This window comes from Megascapheus bottae, chromosome 31 (assembly GCF_031878675.1).
Source record: "Megascapheus bottae isolate mThoBot1 chromosome 31, mThoBot2.hap1, whole genome shotgun sequence".
Classification (NCBI taxonomy): Eukaryota; Metazoa; Chordata; class Mammalia; order Rodentia; family Geomyidae; genus Megascapheus; species Megascapheus bottae.
Window position 1 is genome coordinate 9312111 of NC_143539.1, and position 17784 is coordinate 9329894.

Sequence of the window (17784 nt, forward strand, 5' to 3'; positions counted from 1 at the left end):
TGAGCCACTAGCACCTGGTGAATTTTGTCTTTGGGGCAGTGCACAGGCCCTGGTTAGCTATGTCCAGACAAGCTGTCTGGGGCCTTCAGCATGTCATTTTATTCAAGCCCCCTGCCGTTCCTGAGCTTGCCAATAGGCTCTGGCTTCCCTCCCTTCCCCACGTGTTTTCTCTTCCTGTGCACTGGGTCACGGCTTCGTGGCCACACCCGCTCAGTGGACATCTCGAGTCACAGTTTTGAGAAGTGCTTGTCTAGACGGGTGCTCCCGGACATCACAAGACACTGGTCACCAGAAGAGTGAAATGGGGCATGTGACTCCCACCACCCACCCATGGTGCCCAGCCGGGTGACAGGCCGTTGGAGGCACAGCATCTGGTGGCCTGCTCCCTGGCTGGGGTTGCGATGACTATAGTGCTCTTCCTGGCGCCTGCCACCCATCTCAGTGTCATTCCATAACATTAAAGCAGATTCTCTCCAGAAATCAGAGGCCCACAGCACGTGACTGTTCTTATCAGCGTGTGTATTGCTGGACAGGAAACCGCTGGTGATGCGGGGGGGCGGGGGGGAGGGAGGGAGGGACGGGTGGCTGTTTCTGTCTCCCCAGGCCTTACAGGACCTAGGTAGGACCTAGGGAGGGGTTCTCCTGGTTAGGCAATTGACCAATACCGGGGACCCCAGGTACCCTCCTTTCTGTCTCCTGCTGAGACTTGGGGACACAGCCTGGAACACAAACAAATGTCTGGATGTCTGCACTGAACAGTTTTGTGTTGTGGACACACGCGTGTGAGAGACATCAGTGTTGGGTGAGAAGTGGCTAAGAGTTGATGTTGTATGCTCAGTTGGATCAAACAAAGCTACAAGCCAGAGGACAAAGCAGCCCTTGTATTTAAAAGAAAAAAAAAATTTAAGGCAACATTTCCCTGGGAGGCCTTCTGCCTGTGGGCTGGCCGGCCCCTGCAGGGGGTGATCGGTGCTGCAGCGAGGGGGGAGACCTGGGAGGGCCTGGGTGGGCCATGGCAGATAGCCCAGGCCTAAAGCTTCCCGGAAGAGCCTGTCATCTGAGCCAGAAATACAGTTTGTAGGAACACATGTGGAGGGCGGGAGGACCGAGACTCCGGCATATTGCTGGGCGACGTGTGAGCCTCTTCCCCAGATGTCTCAAATTATGACACACATCCTCTCGGCCAGCAATGGGTAGTGTCCCTGGTGGGTGTCCCCAGGCAGCCAGAAAAGAAGGGATCTGCATTTCTCACTGAGCCAAGCATGATGGAATTCTCCATTGTCACTCTTCTCCAGAGGATACTTGGAGCCAGTAGACAGGAGTGCAGGGAGTTGATTTATAAACACCATGCCTTTTGTCCCTAGATTCCAAGTGGCCTGAATCAGAATCACTTATGTGTGAAGAAACTCTGAGGACGATTTCAAACAAGACAGAAAAAGATAGGGAACTGAGAACCCAAAAATAGACTCAAGCCCTTGCCCAGGAGTCCACTGAGCCAGGATGAAGCTGGGCCAGGCTGAGTCCATACTTCCTTCGCCAAGACCTGGATGATTATTTTTAAATAAATAACAATAACAACAACAACAACAAAATGCAAATAGGTGCTGATGGCTCACTCCTGTAAATCCTAGCTATTCTGGAGGCTGAGATCTGGGGAATCACAGTTTGAAGCCAACTGTGAAGTAAAGTCCATAAGACTCTTACCTCCAGTTAACTAGCAAAAAGCTGGAAGTGATGCTCAAGTGACAGAGTACTAGCTCTGAACACAAAGCTCAGGGATAGCACCCAGGCCCTGAGTTCAAACCTCAGGACCAACACACACACACACACACACACACACACACGCACGCACGCACGCACGCACAAGTAGCTGAAATCTTGGAGGTAAAGACAGAAAAATCCAAGCACACTCCACCCTACATTTCTACTAAGAAAGGCTTGAAGAACTTGGGTCAGTCTGATCTTTCCTGGAGTGTCTTATTTTGTGCTGTTCTGGATGATTCCAATATTTGGTGTGCTCTGTGGGCTTCCTTGCTTAAAAAAAAAAAAAAAAGTAGTTCAATTTCTGGTCTTTTAGACTTAAACCAGCATAGGGCAATAGAACTTTGTGTTTCCAAAGAGTTGTTATAGGAACACCCCCCCTCCCTCTCTCCCTCCCTCCCTCTCTCCCTTCTCTCTCTCCTGGCTCTGTCCTGTCTGCCCAGGCCATTCTTGGATGTTCTAAACCATCAAACCACAGAGAATTTTCCTTTGTTGACTCTAGGGAGCCCAAATGAGAACGTTCTGCTTTCCCAGGCAAAACTAGGCCAGGACCCCTAGTGCAGCTCTGTCTCTGCTGCTGCCTGGCCCCAAGAGGTACCTACCAGCAGCCAAGGGCAGTGTTCCCATTTTAAAGGTGGTAAAGCTGAGGCCCAGAAGGCTGAGGGCCGCAGCCGGGGAGAGAGCTCACTGCTAGGCTCTAAGTGGCTTCCCTTCTCTGCAGCTGTAAGCATTGCTAGACCCATGTTCAGAGCCTCAGTTTCTCTTCAATGCAGGCTTAGCTCTGCCCCACCCTCTGGAAAGCTTTTGGGGGGCTCATACTCCCACAGGAGTAAATGTGTGAATGGTTTCTGGCCCTAGGCAGGTGTCTGGCCATGTGTGCTTTGAGCCCTCCACTGAAGCCCAGGTCCCCTGGGATCTGCTCCCCCCCAAGACTTTGACCCAACCCCAGCCTCCCTGTCCTGCCAGTGGGGGCACTGCCCTGCCCCTGGAGTCACCTGAGGTGTTATCTGTGACTGTTGACACTGCCCATGGTATTTTGCAATCAGAAAAGACAGGAGATTAAAAAGTGCCCTGCGGAGGACTTTGGAGTTGAGCAAAGCCTCTGGGAGCCTAAACACTCAAACGCTACCTTTCCAACCTGCTGCTGTGGGGTGGCTGCTGCTGCCGCCGCTGCTGTTAACTGGCCACGTGGCCCAGCGCCTCACTCCATGCACCAAGCCAGACCCACCCCTTGCCCCAGAGGCTGGCTCACAGGCAGCTTCTGGAATGCCTGTGGTTTTCCCTGAAGTTGGATTTGGGTGAGAGGCCCTTGTAAAAAAAAAAAACAAAAAAACAACAACAAAAAAAGCCACAGTGGTGCCCAGGGGCTCGGCTTGGCCAGGATATGTGGCTGCAGAGGGACCCCCAGGGGAACCCAAGCTGGACTCTAAGCAGAGCAGGACTCAGCCAGTACATGACAGCAGGTCCCACCTCATGTGTGCCTGAGCATTTGGTAGAACCCCCCCCCCCCGGTGGACCCCCTAGCCACTTCAGTCTTATCAGCATCATGACTTGACCACAGTCCCATCAAAGGGCCCTCCCCCCATGCTTGCTGAGATGGGTCAAGACTGTACTAAGTCCCTCCCCCCACAGTGTTCTTGGAGGACTGCATGCAGCCCTATGTCCCGTCTCACTGGCTGCAGGGGCGGGGAGGGAGGGCGGGGGAGAGGGAGCAAGGGAAAATTCTTAATCTGAAACTGGTCATTGGTAATCTTTAGCTACTCAGAAGGCTGAGATCTGAGGATTCTGGTACAAAGCCAGCCCAGACCAAAAACTCAGTGAGTTGAGTTTTTGAGTGAGTGAGTGTCCAATAAAGTAGGAAAAAAAGACAAGAAGTACAGCTGTGGTTCAAATGGTAGAACATCAGTGTTGAGAGGGACAAAGAGCTAAGGGATGGCAACCCTGTCTTGAATTCAAACCTCAGTACTGGCACCGAGAGGGGGAGGGGGATCTTTTATTTAAAATTTTTATATTTTTATGGTTATGGTAAAGGTGATGTACAGAGGAGTTCAAGTTACTTAAGTAAGGTAATAATACATTTCTTTTTAGACAATGTCACCCCTTCCCTTGCTGTCTCCCAGTTTTTTCCCACTTATCTCTATCCACAAAAAAATAAAGGCATTTTTTGTGTGTGCCAATCCTGGGGCTTGATCTCAGGGCCTGGGCACTGTCCCTGAACTTCCTTTGCTCAAGGCTAGCACTCTACCACATGAGCCACAGTGCCACTTCCAGCTTTTTCTGTGTATGTGGTACTGAGGAGTTGAACCCAGGGCTTCATGCGTGCTAGACAAATACTCTACCACTAGGCCATATTCCCAGCCCTGGTAAAGGAATTCTTACCTGCCCTTGACCAGAAAACCCACCACCCTCTACTGTACCAGGGCCCCTGTCCCAGGGTGTCCAGAAGGGTGGTTCTATTGCCATCCTGACTCAGCAGTCCTGGCTGGCTTCCCCACTGCCCTGCCTCTGCCCTGGCCTCTCCCATCCTTCCTCCCACACATCCCTGTACTGCGCATGCTCTGCAGGCTCTCTGCTGCCTGCCTGGCTCTGCCTGAGCTGCCAGGTGTACAGGGCGAGGGGATCAGGTGGCATCACCAGCAAAGCCTTAATGGGTCTGAGGTGGCCCTTCCTCAGACCCTGGAGGACAAATGTGTCCCAAGGGGGTGGGGTGGGAAATAGCTAGATCAGCATCAGAGGTGCCAGCCAGACACTCTAGGCTTGTGGGCAGTGGGTATCACAGTTCAGTTTGTGCTGTCTACTGGGCCCTGCACCCACCCCCCAGGCTCCTGCCAGCTCCTTCTTTCTCCCCTCTGTCTATGAGCACTGCTTCTGCCTGTTCAGGTACATGGCATACCTGGAGGGTGGGTGGGGTCTGGGGCCTCATCATATACTGACAGGTGGTACCTGTCTGCCCTGCCTAATTCTCCAGATGAGGCCTCATAGAAGAGCTACTAAGACTCTGACCAAGGGCCAGCGTGCCCCTCCCTATCACACACTGTATGCTTTTTTTCCCCACAGCTTGTTTGACATGGGAGGAGAGTATTACTGCTTCGCTTCAGACATCACCTGTTCCTTTCCTGCCAACGGCAAGTTCACCGATGACCAAAAGGCCATCTACAACGCGGTGCTACGGAGCTGTCGGACTGTCATGAGCACCATGAAGCCAGGTAAGGAGTACGCGAGTGGGGCCAGCCAGGGCCCACCAGGCTGGGGGAAGCAGTTAGGTACTGTAGCTACTCGGAGTGGTCCCGCCTTCTGTGGTTCACATCTCTTTCCACATCATGGACTCAGAGGCTTCAGCTCCTCCAAGTCTCTCCTAGAACCACGGGGCTGGCCACCAGTCAGATGCAGGGCCTGAACCAGGCACCAGTGGCTCACGCCTGTCATCCTAGCTACTCAGGAGGCTGAGATCTGAGGATTGTGGTTCAAAGCCAGCCTGGGCAGTAAAGCCTGTGAGACTCATCTCCAATTAAACACCCAAAAAAGCTGGAAGTGGAACTGTGGCTCAAGGACAGTACCTCAGTCCTGAGTTCAAGCCTGAGAACTGGCATGTGTGCATGCATGCCTGCATATGCATGCGCGCGCATACACACACACACACACACACACACACACACACCACACAGCAGTGTCTGGAACCTGATTGCTTCATCCCATGTCACATCTGGTTATCTCTGTCTAAGCACATCCCTCCATCCACAGGGAAGACCTGGCTAGCTTTGGGTGCTGGCATCTGGTTAGTAGACTCCAGGCGGAATGCTTGTTCTCTGGGTGCCTCTTTTCTTGTCTGTGTACAGTCTAGGGGAACCGAACGGAACGACGCTACCTGGCACTTCAGTCCTCTGCCATGGTCATTTGTCCCAGCCACCATGGATTATGGTATTGAGTTTCGGCCTGGGCCCAACTCTTTCTCCCAGCAGGTAGCCAGGAACCTGCTTGCTGCTTGACCTCTGGCCTGTAACGTCCAGCTTCCACTGGTGCACACCTCCCCCAGCACACAGAGGCCCGTGACTCTTCACATCCCTATATGGGAGTCACAGCGTTTACATCCCTCCAACAGGCCTGGCTTCTGGCCTCCCTCTGGGACCCTCAGGTCTTCCCATCGGGCTGAGATGTGGGGTCCAGTCTGGGGTTGGGGAGGACAACAAGGACTTGTCTCCATGAGAACATGTGGTGGCCCATCCCGCTGGCTGTGGAGCATGGCTTTATCCTAAGCCCACTGGGGACATATGACTCCTGGACCCCCTCCCGGCCATGCTTAATGCTCAGCTTGGCTGCTTTGATGGGGACAACTTCTCCCCCCACCCCCACACACAGCCCCATGTACAACTGTTCCACTGGGGCATGGTCACAGGTCCATAGAGGTGGGAAAGGATGGTCAGGCAGGGCCAGAGCAGGAGCAGTCTTGAGACTGAAGGGTCATCCAAGCTGAGGGAGGGAGTCCAGTTCGTCCTGGGGTCATCTGGCTGGGGTCAGGTATATGCCCACTGCACTCTTTTGCTCAGAACCTAAAGAAAACTTGAAAGCCAGGAGCAGCTGGTAATGACTTGTGTCTCCCCTGGGCCCTAAGGCAGGTTGGGGAGAGGCCAGGCTTCAGAAGAGAGAGCATCATAGGACCCCAAAGTGGAGGGGCCCTTGATTGAGACAGCCCTGGTCCTGGCTCAGCTCAGCTGCCTGCTTGCCTACCTCTCTCCAGCCCCCCAGGCTCCTTGTGTCTCCAACTGGCCTGAAGCCCAAGGCCATGCCAGGATGGCTGTGCTAGCCCTGTCATTGGCATCTGCCCTTTGCTTAAGGCCTGCACAGTGCTGGCTGTGATCAAGTGTCTCTTCATGTTCTGGGTCCCCCTGGGGGCCTGGTCTGAAGGCTGAGCATGGAGTTCAAAATGGGGGAACTGTGGAGGCTCTGTGGAACCTTGATTTTAAAAATGAAGATCCTGAGCCCCAGGACTGTAAAGCCCCAGGATGTGGCCTCTGGCCTGCAGAACTTGCTGGCTCAGCATCTGGCTGCCCTGCCCTGTCGTCCCACAGCCACAAGGGCAGGCCAAAGTACTGGTTTGCAGCAGGCCTCAGATCTGTCATCTCCAGAGGTGGCACAGCATGGGCAGGCCTTTATGTGTGCCCCCCCCAACAGAAGCTAAAGAACTGGCAGCGGGCAGGGGGGCAATGCAAGGTCCAGGCTATGGCCCACAGACCCAGGCTCAGAGCTTGAATGACAGGCATGCTCCAGAACAGGAACTCAGACCTGCCCGGAAGGGAAGATAAAAGAGGAAATCCTGAGATTAGACCCACTCCTGAGGGGTGACAGCCCCAACACTGCCTGGGGGAGCAGCTGCAGAAGGGCAGCAGCTCAGGTGGGTTGCCTTTTTTTTTTTTTTTTTTTTTGCCATTCCTATTCCTAGGGCTTGAATTCAGGGTCTGAGCACTGTCCTTGGACTTTCTCAAGGCTAGCTCTCTACCACTTGAGCCACAGCACCACTTCCAGCGTTTCTGTGTATGTGGTACTGAGGACTCGAACCCGGGTCTTGTGCATGCTACGAAAACAGTCTTACCACTAGGCCAAACTCCCGGCCCTGTGTTGCCTTCTTTAAAAGTGGCACTGCAGTCTGGTGCAGTGACTTACACCTGTAACCCTAGGGTCTCAGGAGGCTGAGCTCTAAGAATCGTGGTTTAAAGCCAACCTGGGCAGAAGGGCCTGTGAGACTATCTGCAGCTGATCAGAAAAAGCTGAAAGTAGAGCTGTGGCTCAGGTGGTAAAGCACCAGACATGAGTGAAAGAGCTAAGGGATGGCACCCAGGCCCTGAGTTCAAGCTCCAGGACTGACACCCAAAAAAAGAGAGAAGGAAAGGAAGGGGGGAGGGAGGGACTTTAGTGATTACAGGAGTAATCCTGACGTCATACAGACCCTCACAGCCCAGGGCTGCCACCCCATGCACAAGAGCCAGAAGGTGGATGTGCATGTGCTGGTCTGTGCATGGTGCCAGAGGGAGACAGAGTTGGGACCTTTACATTTGCCTGTCCTGGGGCTTGAATTCAGAGCCTGGATGCTTTCGCTGAGCCTTTTTTGCTCAAGACTAGTGCTCTGCCACTTGAGTTTCAGTTGCAGTTCCAGCTTTTTGGTAGTTCATTGGAAAGCACAGCTTTTCCTGCCTGGGCTGGCTTTGTACATGATTCTCAATGTGAGTATCATACGTGGCCAGGATGACAGGTGTGCGCCGCTGGCAGCCAGCCCACATGTGCTGTTTGGAGGATGGCATCTCCTTGGTCCTCTGCTTGTTTCAGAATGCCAGGCTTTTAGTGACTGGCCCTGTTCTCACCTGGCCCTGCACGGAGCCTGGGAATGGCCAGGCCCTGGCCGTAAGTAACGTGCTAGGGCCTGAGCTCTGTAGCACCTCCATCCGGTAGATGTCCTGGCCGGCCCAAAGGCCCTGCCCACCGCCCCCAGTTGTGGCATCCAGAAAGTAACCAGGCTTATAGGCCAGTCCCCCAGTCCCCTCTCTGCACTAAGGAAGACAGAGGGCAGGGAGCCAGCACCCACCAGATCCCGACTCCTGAGACCGAATTAGACCTAGCTGTCATAACAGCCAAGCTCAAAGGAGCCGGGTGGTCCCTGCAGGCCGTCGAGGGTGCCCTCTGCATCCCATTCTCCCTGTGGGTTTCTCTGCTTGGGCACAGACCCCCACCCGTACCCCACACTGAACCATCCATACCGCCAAAGTATGGTCTCTTGAGGGTCCCCAGGGTCACAGCCAGACTCCATCTGGCCAGACGTATGCCACAGCTGTTGTCCAGCTGTAGGGGTCCTGTTGTCACCCCATAGCATGGAGGGGGCCATGGCCAGCAACTCTGCCTGTCCTCTCTGAAGTATCCTCCTCCCTGGTTTGTGGGCCCAGCAACTGGGCCAAGATAAACACCCCACTGAGACTGCCAGGCTGCTTCCTGTGACCCACCAGGGAAATGTAAAGAAAAGCAAGCCGGAAGTCACACAGCAGCACCCAGGGGAGAGGCAGAAATGAAAATGATCAGAATACACAATGGAGTGAGGGAAATGGAGAAATGCAGGCTTGGGGGGGCTTGGGGGGCGGGGGAGGGTAATCTCTCCTTCCTGTTGTGCTGAGCCTGGCCAGATGGGGCACTGGTGAGCAGGAGGGGCAGGCCAAGCCCTGCTGCAGCACCTGGGAGAATGCCCCCACTATGGGTACTGTAGCCAGGTTAATTAAACCCACAGCCATTGTGCTTTAGCGTCAAGGGGGCTGTGGCACCTCTGAATCCTGAGGTCCCTCCCCCAGCCATCATGAGGGGAGCCAGGAAAGCTCCCCATCCAGCAGAATGGGCCGAGCCCCATGTCCAAGCCAACCACAACTGTACAACATCCCTAAAAACCCTGCCATTGTCCTGCCTGTACCAGGGTCCCCACGTGCCACCTGCAAACACCCAGGCCTCGCAGCCTCCCCTCTTCCAGCACCCACAGCATCCCCTCCACTCTCCAGGTCCTCCCTGCTTCCATGCTGCCACCCATGTCATAATGTCATGTAATTTCTTTTTTTCTTTTCCTTCCTTCCTTCCATCCTTTTTTTTGGGGGGGAGGAGGGGTTCCTGGTACTTGAACACGATCTGAGCACTGTTGGTGAGATTTGTGGTGTTTGCTTTTTTCTTTTTGCTTGAGGCTAGTGATCTACTACTTGAACCACAGCTCCACTGCTGGCTTTGCTTGTTAAATGGAGGTAAAGAGTCTCACAGACTATCCTGCCCAAGCTGGGTTCAAACTGCATCCTCAGATCCCAGCCCCCTAAGTAGCTAGAATGACAGGCATGAGCCCACCGATGCCCGGTTATCCATGTACTTTTGTTTTTTTGTTTTTTGTTTTTGCCAGTCCTGGGCTTGAGCTCAGGGCCTGAGCACTGTCCTTGGACTTTCTCAAGGCTAGAGCTCTACCACTTGAGCCTCAGCACCACTTCCGGCTTTTTTCTATGTATGTGGTACCAAGGAATTGAACCCGGGTCTTCGTGCATGCTAGGCAAGCACTTCAACCACTAGGCCAAACTCCCGGCCCTCCATGTAGTTTTATGCATCACTGAGTACCCCTGACTCTGTCCCTGCCCATGTGGAGTCAAGGGGACCCTAGAATTGGCATGTTGGGGGGTTGGCAGCAGCACGTGTCTTCTGTGGGCCTGGTGGGTCCAGGTGGGAGCAGCTGGCTGCATTTCCCGCTGGCTGTCCCCATTAAGAGTCAGTGAGGACCACGGGGAGTTGGGCAGCGTGCCATGCAGAGACATAAGCCAGGTGCCCACTTGCCAGGAGCCAGGAGAGGGAGGACTTCACATGAAGGCCAAGTCCTCTGGCCTCCCTGCCCCTACATACTCTTTCAGGGCGCTGTGCCAGCCTGTGCAGGGGAGACCTTCTTTGCTATGAGCTGTCCACAGAGCCAATGGCCACTACTTCCTGCTCCCCTGCAAGGGAGAGGGGGTCCTCAGGGCCTGCCAGCAGACAGGGGGCAGGGTAGGATGAGCTGGAGGCCCCTGGGCTCCACCCCAGTTGGGCCCGCCAAGAAGTTTCCTGCAGCCCCTGGGACCCAGACCCTGAGCCGCCCCTCCTGAACCCCCCCCCAAGCCTGGCTCTCAGTCATCTGTCCCCCGAGAGCCATCGTCCACAGATGAAGTGAGTTCTTTGTCTAGAAGTGGCTGTGGGGGCCTCCTGCCTTCCTGGCTTGGCTGTGGCCCGGGAGCCCCCTGGGGCTGTCACACTCCGGGCAGGAAGCCTCGGGGCTGTGATATATGTTGCTGAGGCTGGAGCCAGGCCAGTCCCTGGCCCACAGCAAGAGCACTGCCCAAGGGGACCAGGTGGGCACAGGAGAGCAGCAGAGGCTACAAATGGGCTGTGCAGTGCACGGGGGCTCGCGGCGCTCTCGGACTGCGGTAGATTGCAGTGCCACCCTCACCCATCCCGAGCAAGGCCTCACCACCACAGACTGTTTGGCTGCTCTCCCGAGAGGGGAAAGGGATGAAGCTGGAGATGGAGGCGGGGCTTGGACCCTAGGCATCACCTCAGCCATCTATGCCATATTCCCAAGTAGGCCCAGGTGAGAGACGTTTCCAGGAAGTCCAGACTGGCTGCAGGACGAGCAGGGTGTCCACGGCCTGGGTTCTTTCCTTATTTTGTTTTTTGGTGCTGCTCCTACGACTTGAACTCAGGGCCTGGGCGCTGTCCCTGGAGCTTCTTTTGTTCAAGGCTAGCACTCTACTGCTTTTTCTGAGGAGCTTAGTAGAGCTGAGAGTCTCACAGACTTCTGTGCGCAGCTGACTTTGAACTGGCTTCTAGGTGACTAAGGATGGCAGGTGTGAGCCACCGGTGTGCAGCGTGTAGCCTCTCGTGACATTCATCCCCACGGGCAATGCAGGTCATGCCAAATACCAGCATCCAAGACCTCAGCTGCTGAAATGGGAGGAGGCCCCAGGCTAGGGTGGGGTGGGGGGCTCCAGCCTGTGCCACCAGCAGCCCAAGCTGGAGGACGGTGACCTTCACACACTCACGTGACCTGCCTGGCCGTGGGTGTCGCAACCAACACCCACGCCAAGGGCTGGGGCCAAGTTGCTGGAGATTTAATGGCAGCCACAACCCTAACCACACACAGGCAGCAGCTCTACTCCCAGCCAAGAGCCGCACAGGGCCTCCCCAAGGGTCCGCAGAGGAGGGGACTGGAGGCGCCATGGGGGCTGCTGGGGCGGCACATCCGGACAGGCACCAGAACGGCCCCCATGAGGGCCGTCCCCATTAAGATTTATACCTGACCCCTCCCCTCTGCTGACGCCTAGCCAAGGCCTCTCAGCCCCCCACTATGGAAATGAAGCAGGCTGTGCTTTCTGGGGCACCCCTTTAGTGACCCCAGAAGGCCCCCTGCTTAGCCTAAGTATGAAGCAGTTATTTTGGGGGGGTCTGTAGGACCTGAGCCCCTGAATGAGCACACCTGAGGGGTATTTGCTGTACCAAGCTGGGATTACAGGTTCCTGGGAGCACTGGCTATCTCGGGGTGGGGGAGATAGGAGAAGTAAGTGAGCAGGACTGTAGGAGGCTGGAGACAGTGGCTGGCATCTCCAAGGAGAGAGCCCCTTCAGTGCTGACACCCGGAGAACAAGGCATCTCAGGCCAAGGTACAGGTCCCACGTGGAAGCTTCAAGAACCTGAAGGTCACCTGGCCTGGACACTGGTGGCTCATGCCTACAATCCTAGCTACTCAGGAGCTGAGATCTTAGGATCGGGGTTCAAAGCCAGCCCTGGCAGGAAAGTTCTGAGACTAACTCCAGTAAACTACCAGAAAATGGGAAGTGTACTGTGGCTCGCATGGTAGAGAGCTAGCCTTGAGCAAAAGATTTCAGTGACAGCGCCCAGGCTCCGAGTTCAAGCCCTATAACCAAATCAACAAAGAAAGGTGACCTGGTCCTGGAACAGGAACCTTCAGACAGGACCTGTACCCCCAGATGGCCTGTACCCCCAGAAAAGTGTGGCACATCTAGCTCAGCTGTCGCCCAGGAGTGACTAGCACCCCCCCCCGTTTGGGAGTGCTAACTCTCAGCCCCCTGTGACCCGTTTGACCCAGGTAGCATTGAAGGCCAGGGAAACAGCAGCCATCATCCGAGAAAGCCCACCTTGCCTCCTTCTAGAAGGCAAACCAGACCAGCCAAGCTGTGTGCTCACAATGGCCCCAGCCTGGAGCCAGCGGAGCAGGAGGCACTCAGGCCTGTGCTGTCACTGGGCTCCAGGGAAAGCAGACTGACCTAGGACCCTGCAGGCCAGGTGGGTGCACAGGTCTGCCGCTGGCTGCATGGACTCCCTGCACTCAGTGGCAGCCTCACCTCCTCATCTGCACCTCCAGACGGCCTGGCCCATGGTCCAGCTTAAAGCATGGTGCAGACAGAGGTTTAGGCCCCTCACCGTGTCCCACAGCAGTGTGAGGGCCGGCCTGGCTCGCAGGTTGCGCCATGCAGCTGAACTTGGCAAGCAGGTGTCCCGGGGACTGCCTCCCGCTGCCCCCAGGCTGGTGCCCTGCACCCCGAGATTCTGAAAGGCCATCACGGTCTAGGCGGGCTGGTGAGCAGGCTGCCATGCCTCCTTCCCCAGAGCCAACTGGGCTAATTCTGGCTTCAGGCCCTGTCCCCACAGAGCCTGTGTGTCCCCCAAAACTGCTTGAAGGGCTATCCACAGTGACCTTCGCCCCAGAAATGTGGGGCAAAGATGAGCTTGATTAGCAGCCTGGGCCTGGCCATCCAGGCTACTGTGGAGATGGTTCCAGACCCCTGCCTGACTGTGGGTGACACTGTGCCAGCTGGACCTTCACCCCAGAAACCTTTGCTCTCCACAGGGGCTCATGGGTGACTAAGCCATTGTATCATGTACAGGGGTGCCCCTCCCTAAGCTGGGTCCCCTCTTGCCCATAGGCAGAAAACGCCAAGTGGGGCTACGGTCTGGGGTGACATTAAGCCTGAGACACCACTTCTGCTACTGGGAGGCATGGCTTTTGTCTCCCTAAGGCCCCCCTAACACTAAGTCAGGTGGCCATGGCATGGGCTGAACCCCTTGAACAGAATGTGAAGACAGAAGGGTCCCAGGAAGCCTGTAATCCTAACTACTCAGGAGGCTGAGGATCGTGGTTCAAAGCCAGCCTGGGGACTAAAGAGTCCATGAGACTCTTATCTCCAATTAATCACTAGAAAGCTGGAAGTGGCACTGTGGCTCAAGGGGTAGGGTGGTAGCCTTGAACAGAAGAGCTCTGGGACAGTGCCCAGGCTCAGAGTTCCAGTCCCAGAACCAACCAAAAAAAAAAGAAAGAAAGAAAAATGGTCCCAGGGTCCAGACTTGGGCCAGAAGGACTGTCGTGGGTCCCCTGGAACACAGACCCCCCTGTGGCATCTGCCCGTCTTGTGGGTGGGCGTGGGGAGCCCTGGCCCACCGCAGCCTCCCTCTGAGCACAGGTGTCTGGTGGCCTGACATGCACCGTCTCGCTGACCGCATCCACCTGGAGGAGCTCACCCGCATCGGCATCTTGAGTGGCAGCGTGGACGCCATGGTCCAGGTCCACCTGGGAGCCATCTTCATGCCCCACGGGCTCGGCCACTTCCTGGGCCTTGATGTGCACGACGTGGGCGGCTACCCCGAGGTCAGTGCGGGCATGTCTGCAGAGCGGGGTGGGGGGGTCCTGGGGAGTACTGGGGACAGGTACGGGGTACAGCGCAGCAAGCCGAAGCCAGCATTAAGTGATGGAGCTGCTCTGTGTTCCTCAGCCAGTCACGCAGGCCCCGCAGCACAGCGTTCCTCGGGCCGTGGTGCCGTGGGCACGTGCTCCAGGCAGCACCTGCTGCCAGCTTATGCCAACTTTTCTTAAGAGCCCCAGTTACAGCTCCCCTCCCCTCTTACCAGCAGCCCTCAGGACCACCCAGAGGGGCCTCGGGACCCCCTCCCCGGTCCTGCCGGGCGGGGAGCTACAGCCCCTCCAGGTCCTGTGGCGCGGGAGGGGGCAGAGCCATCTTCACCGTGTGGCCTGGTGCCACCATGCAGGGGGCTGATGGTGCAATCAGCGCACACCCTGGGACCCACCAGCCCGCTAGCCAAGATTAGGCTTGGCCTCCTGGCTTCGGGGTATTTTGAAAGCATGAAGAATGATTTTTTTGGGGGGGGGTGGTTGGGAGGGCATTGCTCAAGAGAAACATTATTATTCAATTATTTTCTTCCTCAAGTGTAAACAGTTAAATTTGAAGAAACAAAATCAGTTTTAATTTCCTAATTTCTACCCCTCACCCATGCCATTGTGCAGGGGAGCCAAGAGGCCTCCAGACATTGTTAACTGACGTTCGGGATTCATTAGTCGCCAAAGCACTATTTTTTTTTTTCCACCAAAGAAAATTGGCAGCAAACTGTTTTCATCTTTTCCAGTAAGCAGCTCTTTGTGCTCAGTCTATTCTTCTGACAGATAAACACTGGGGGAAGAAAATATGACTTTTCCTATAAAAGTCATTTGTTTTACTTCAGGCCTCCAGATACATCTGGGTCTCCTCCACTCGCAGCCCAGTAAAAGTAGAGGCATCATAGAGCTCTCTGCCCAGGCAGAGGCAGGCGTGGGCACCCCCAGGAAGGCTGGCATTCCTGGGCCTGTACCTCACTTGGCCCAGTCTTTCTCCATTGGCTGGAGAGGGGGGTGGGGGTCCAGGAAGCCTGATTCCCTGTGGAGGAGAAAAGACGCCATCTTGGCAAGCTCCTGGCTGACAGCCAAGGGTGGAGATCCTGGGGTGCCACATCAAGGTGGTGGGGCAGCGAGAGTCTGGAACAGAGCCCCAGGCGCTACCTGAGGACAGGAAGCATCCGCCCTGGTGGAGGCTCGGCCCCAGCCTTCCCTCAGCGGCTGAGCTGCTTCTGTTACCTTACATGAACCACTAATTGAAGTCTGATGTTCTTGGCCCCCAAACAGTCAGAAGTGACAGCCCTGTCTCCCCGCAGCTGGGTTTCCTGGGGAGCTGCAAGTGAGGCAGAGCAAGCTCAGATCCTCCCCAGAAAGCTTGCTGGCTTCCCACGCCCATAGAGGCCCTGGCTGGAGGCTGGAAGGAGGGTGCACAGACACTGCAGTTCTCCTCGGGGCCAGCCCAACGCATGCACCTGAGCCACCCTGCCAGGCTGTGCCCACGCCGGGACTGTGCCTGTGGGGCTGGCGCGCTGGCTCCTCTTCCTGGAGGCTCACGTGGAAAAGTTGGGGTGGTCGGGGTGGGGCGGGGAGCGGCACTGGCACTTCTGGGCCCAGTTTCCACCGCTGAAAGGGAAGATGCGCTTGGGAGGCCCGCCGCTTCTTAAGAGCTTTTTTGGCTTGCCTTATTTGGCTGCCGCCATTCCTCTAGCTGGAGAGGAGCCTCAGTGAGGGCAGCTGGTTGCCCCGCTGGCCCACGGGCCCACCTGGGCAGCTTGTCCTTGTGCACTGGACCTCATGGGGCCCTTGAAGGTGCCCAGAAATAACCAGCAACTCCAAATTCAGAGATTTGTGCAAGCAGTAGGGTCTTTCCAGGACCTATGGACTGAGAGAGGCAGCCTACATGTGTATTCCTAGCCACTTAGGAGGCAGAGAACAGGAGGATCGCAGTTCAAGACCAGGCTGGGCAAAAAGTTAGTGAGCACCCCCCCCATCTTGATGAGTAATCTAGATGTGCTTACAGTCCCATGTACACACTGTAGGTAGGAAGATGGCAGTCCAAGGCTCGCTGTGGGCTGGACATGTGGCTCAAGTCAGGACAGCTGTAAAGCTGCACTCAAATCCACAGGGCGTGGAGCGCATCGATGAGCCAGGCCTGCGGAGCCTGCGCACTGCGCGGCACCTGCAGCCGGGCATGGTGCTTACCGTGGAGCCGGGCATCTATTTCATCGACCACCTTCTGGACCAGGCCCTTGCAGACCCCGCCCAAGCCTGCTTCTTCAACCAGGAGGTCCTGCAGCGCTTTCGCTCTTTTGGCGGGGTGAGTGTTCATGTGCCCCATGTTTTTACACCCACAGTGTCCACAACCCGCCTAGCAGAGGCGTGTCCTGGCGTGTCCCTTCACGGGTGCAGTCACCCGCAATAGGGCGTGACATCCTTCCAATTCCCTGGCCACCTCACAAGGTCCTGGGGAGGGTGGGGGAGATGCGTCATGTGTGCCTGTCGCTCTGGGCCAGGTCCGCATTGAGGAGGACGTCGCCGTGACTAATGCCGGCGTGGAGCTGCTCACCTGCGTGCCCCGCACCGTGGAGGAAATTGAAGCATGCATGGCGGGCTCCGACAAGGCCTTGACGCCCTTCTCCAGCCCCAAGTAGAAGGAGACTGAGGCCAAGCCTAGCCTTTCAGCCTCTCTGCCTCTCTCCCTCTGGGCAGCCTGCTGGTTGGCCCTGCGTAGGGGAAGACATGGCGCTCAGAAATCACATCTTGGCATCATCACGTGATCCTGCCCAATCCTGCTGCTCCTTCTTTGCCTAAATGACAGCCACTTTGAAAGCCAATGGAAATTAATCCTGTTTAGTACAATTAAACTTCAGCTTGCTGCCACTTGTATTTCTTTTCTCCAGGAAGATACATTCCCAGTGTTTTCTCTCAGAAACCAATGCACAGAAATGAATTTTCAATAAAGTTTTTCAAATACAGAAACAACTCTCTCTGCCTGGGTTTTGCTTCATTCTTTTTGCACATGAGTGTGTTGGACCCACGACCTTGAGATAGCTCACAGAAAGAAAATGGCACTGGGGAGTACAGGCCATGGGCCTCTGATTCTGCCTCAGGCTGGCAGGCTCTCAAGTCTGCTTTGAGCTCCACGGACCCTGCTGGGCTCCCCACGCAGGTACTGGGAAAAGCCCCAGACCACTAGCATGTCAGATGCTGCTACCTAAAGCAGCCATATGGCCAAGGGGCGATATGGCTCACCCCTTCACTGATGGAATTACACTCACAACTTGTCTTACTGCCTGGTCCCAGCCACAGGTGCGGGTTTGTCCCACTGCCCACCCCCAGAGCTGGCTCGGGAATCCTGAGCCAAGGTGAAGGATGAGCGGGAAGAAAGGATGTCAGGCATGAGGTCACGATGGGCAGAAAATCAGCCCAAGTTAGAGTCTTTCTGAGGAGCTACTACCCCAAGTTTCTGAGGAGGCCGCAGCTAAAGATCCCCCACCTCAGCCGAAGTTCAGACAGCTTCAAAAAAAAAATGCAGCAGAGGCCTTCCAGAAGCTACGAAGTGCCAAAGCCCCCTCTGGAAGAGCCGTCATTCATTCAGTGACTAACTCAACATCTACTCAGTATCAATACGACACCATCCCATCTCTTCACTGAGACCGCCCTCCTAAGGGGCCACATCCCCCAGAGGCACACTGGAGGAAGTGGAGTGGCCTCCTACAGACGGCTGGGAGGTAGGAGCCCAACACGGCACATTTGAAACCAAAGACTCCACGGAAATGATAGCAGGAATGGGGGCAGTTAGCAAGAGGAGCCACATC

General features: G+C 55.8%; 1 protein-coding gene across 1 annotated transcript in view; it reads left to right on the forward strand.

Moving 5' to 3' along the window:
• Positions 1-16948, forward strand: part of Pepd (peptidase D) — an 84090-nt gene extending 67142 nt beyond the window's left edge. The window contains exons 12-15 of the mRNA XM_090322065.1: positions 4819-4967; positions 13764-13948; positions 16092-16283; positions 16480-16948. Coding sequence (XP_090178191.1) covers positions 4819-4967; positions 13764-13948; positions 16092-16283; positions 16480-16617 — 664 coding nt within the window. The 3' untranslated portion in view covers positions 16618-16948. The remainder of the gene's footprint in view (positions 1-4818; positions 4968-13763; positions 13949-16091; positions 16284-16479) is intronic.
• The last annotated feature ends 836 nt before the right edge of the window (positions 16949-17784 follow it).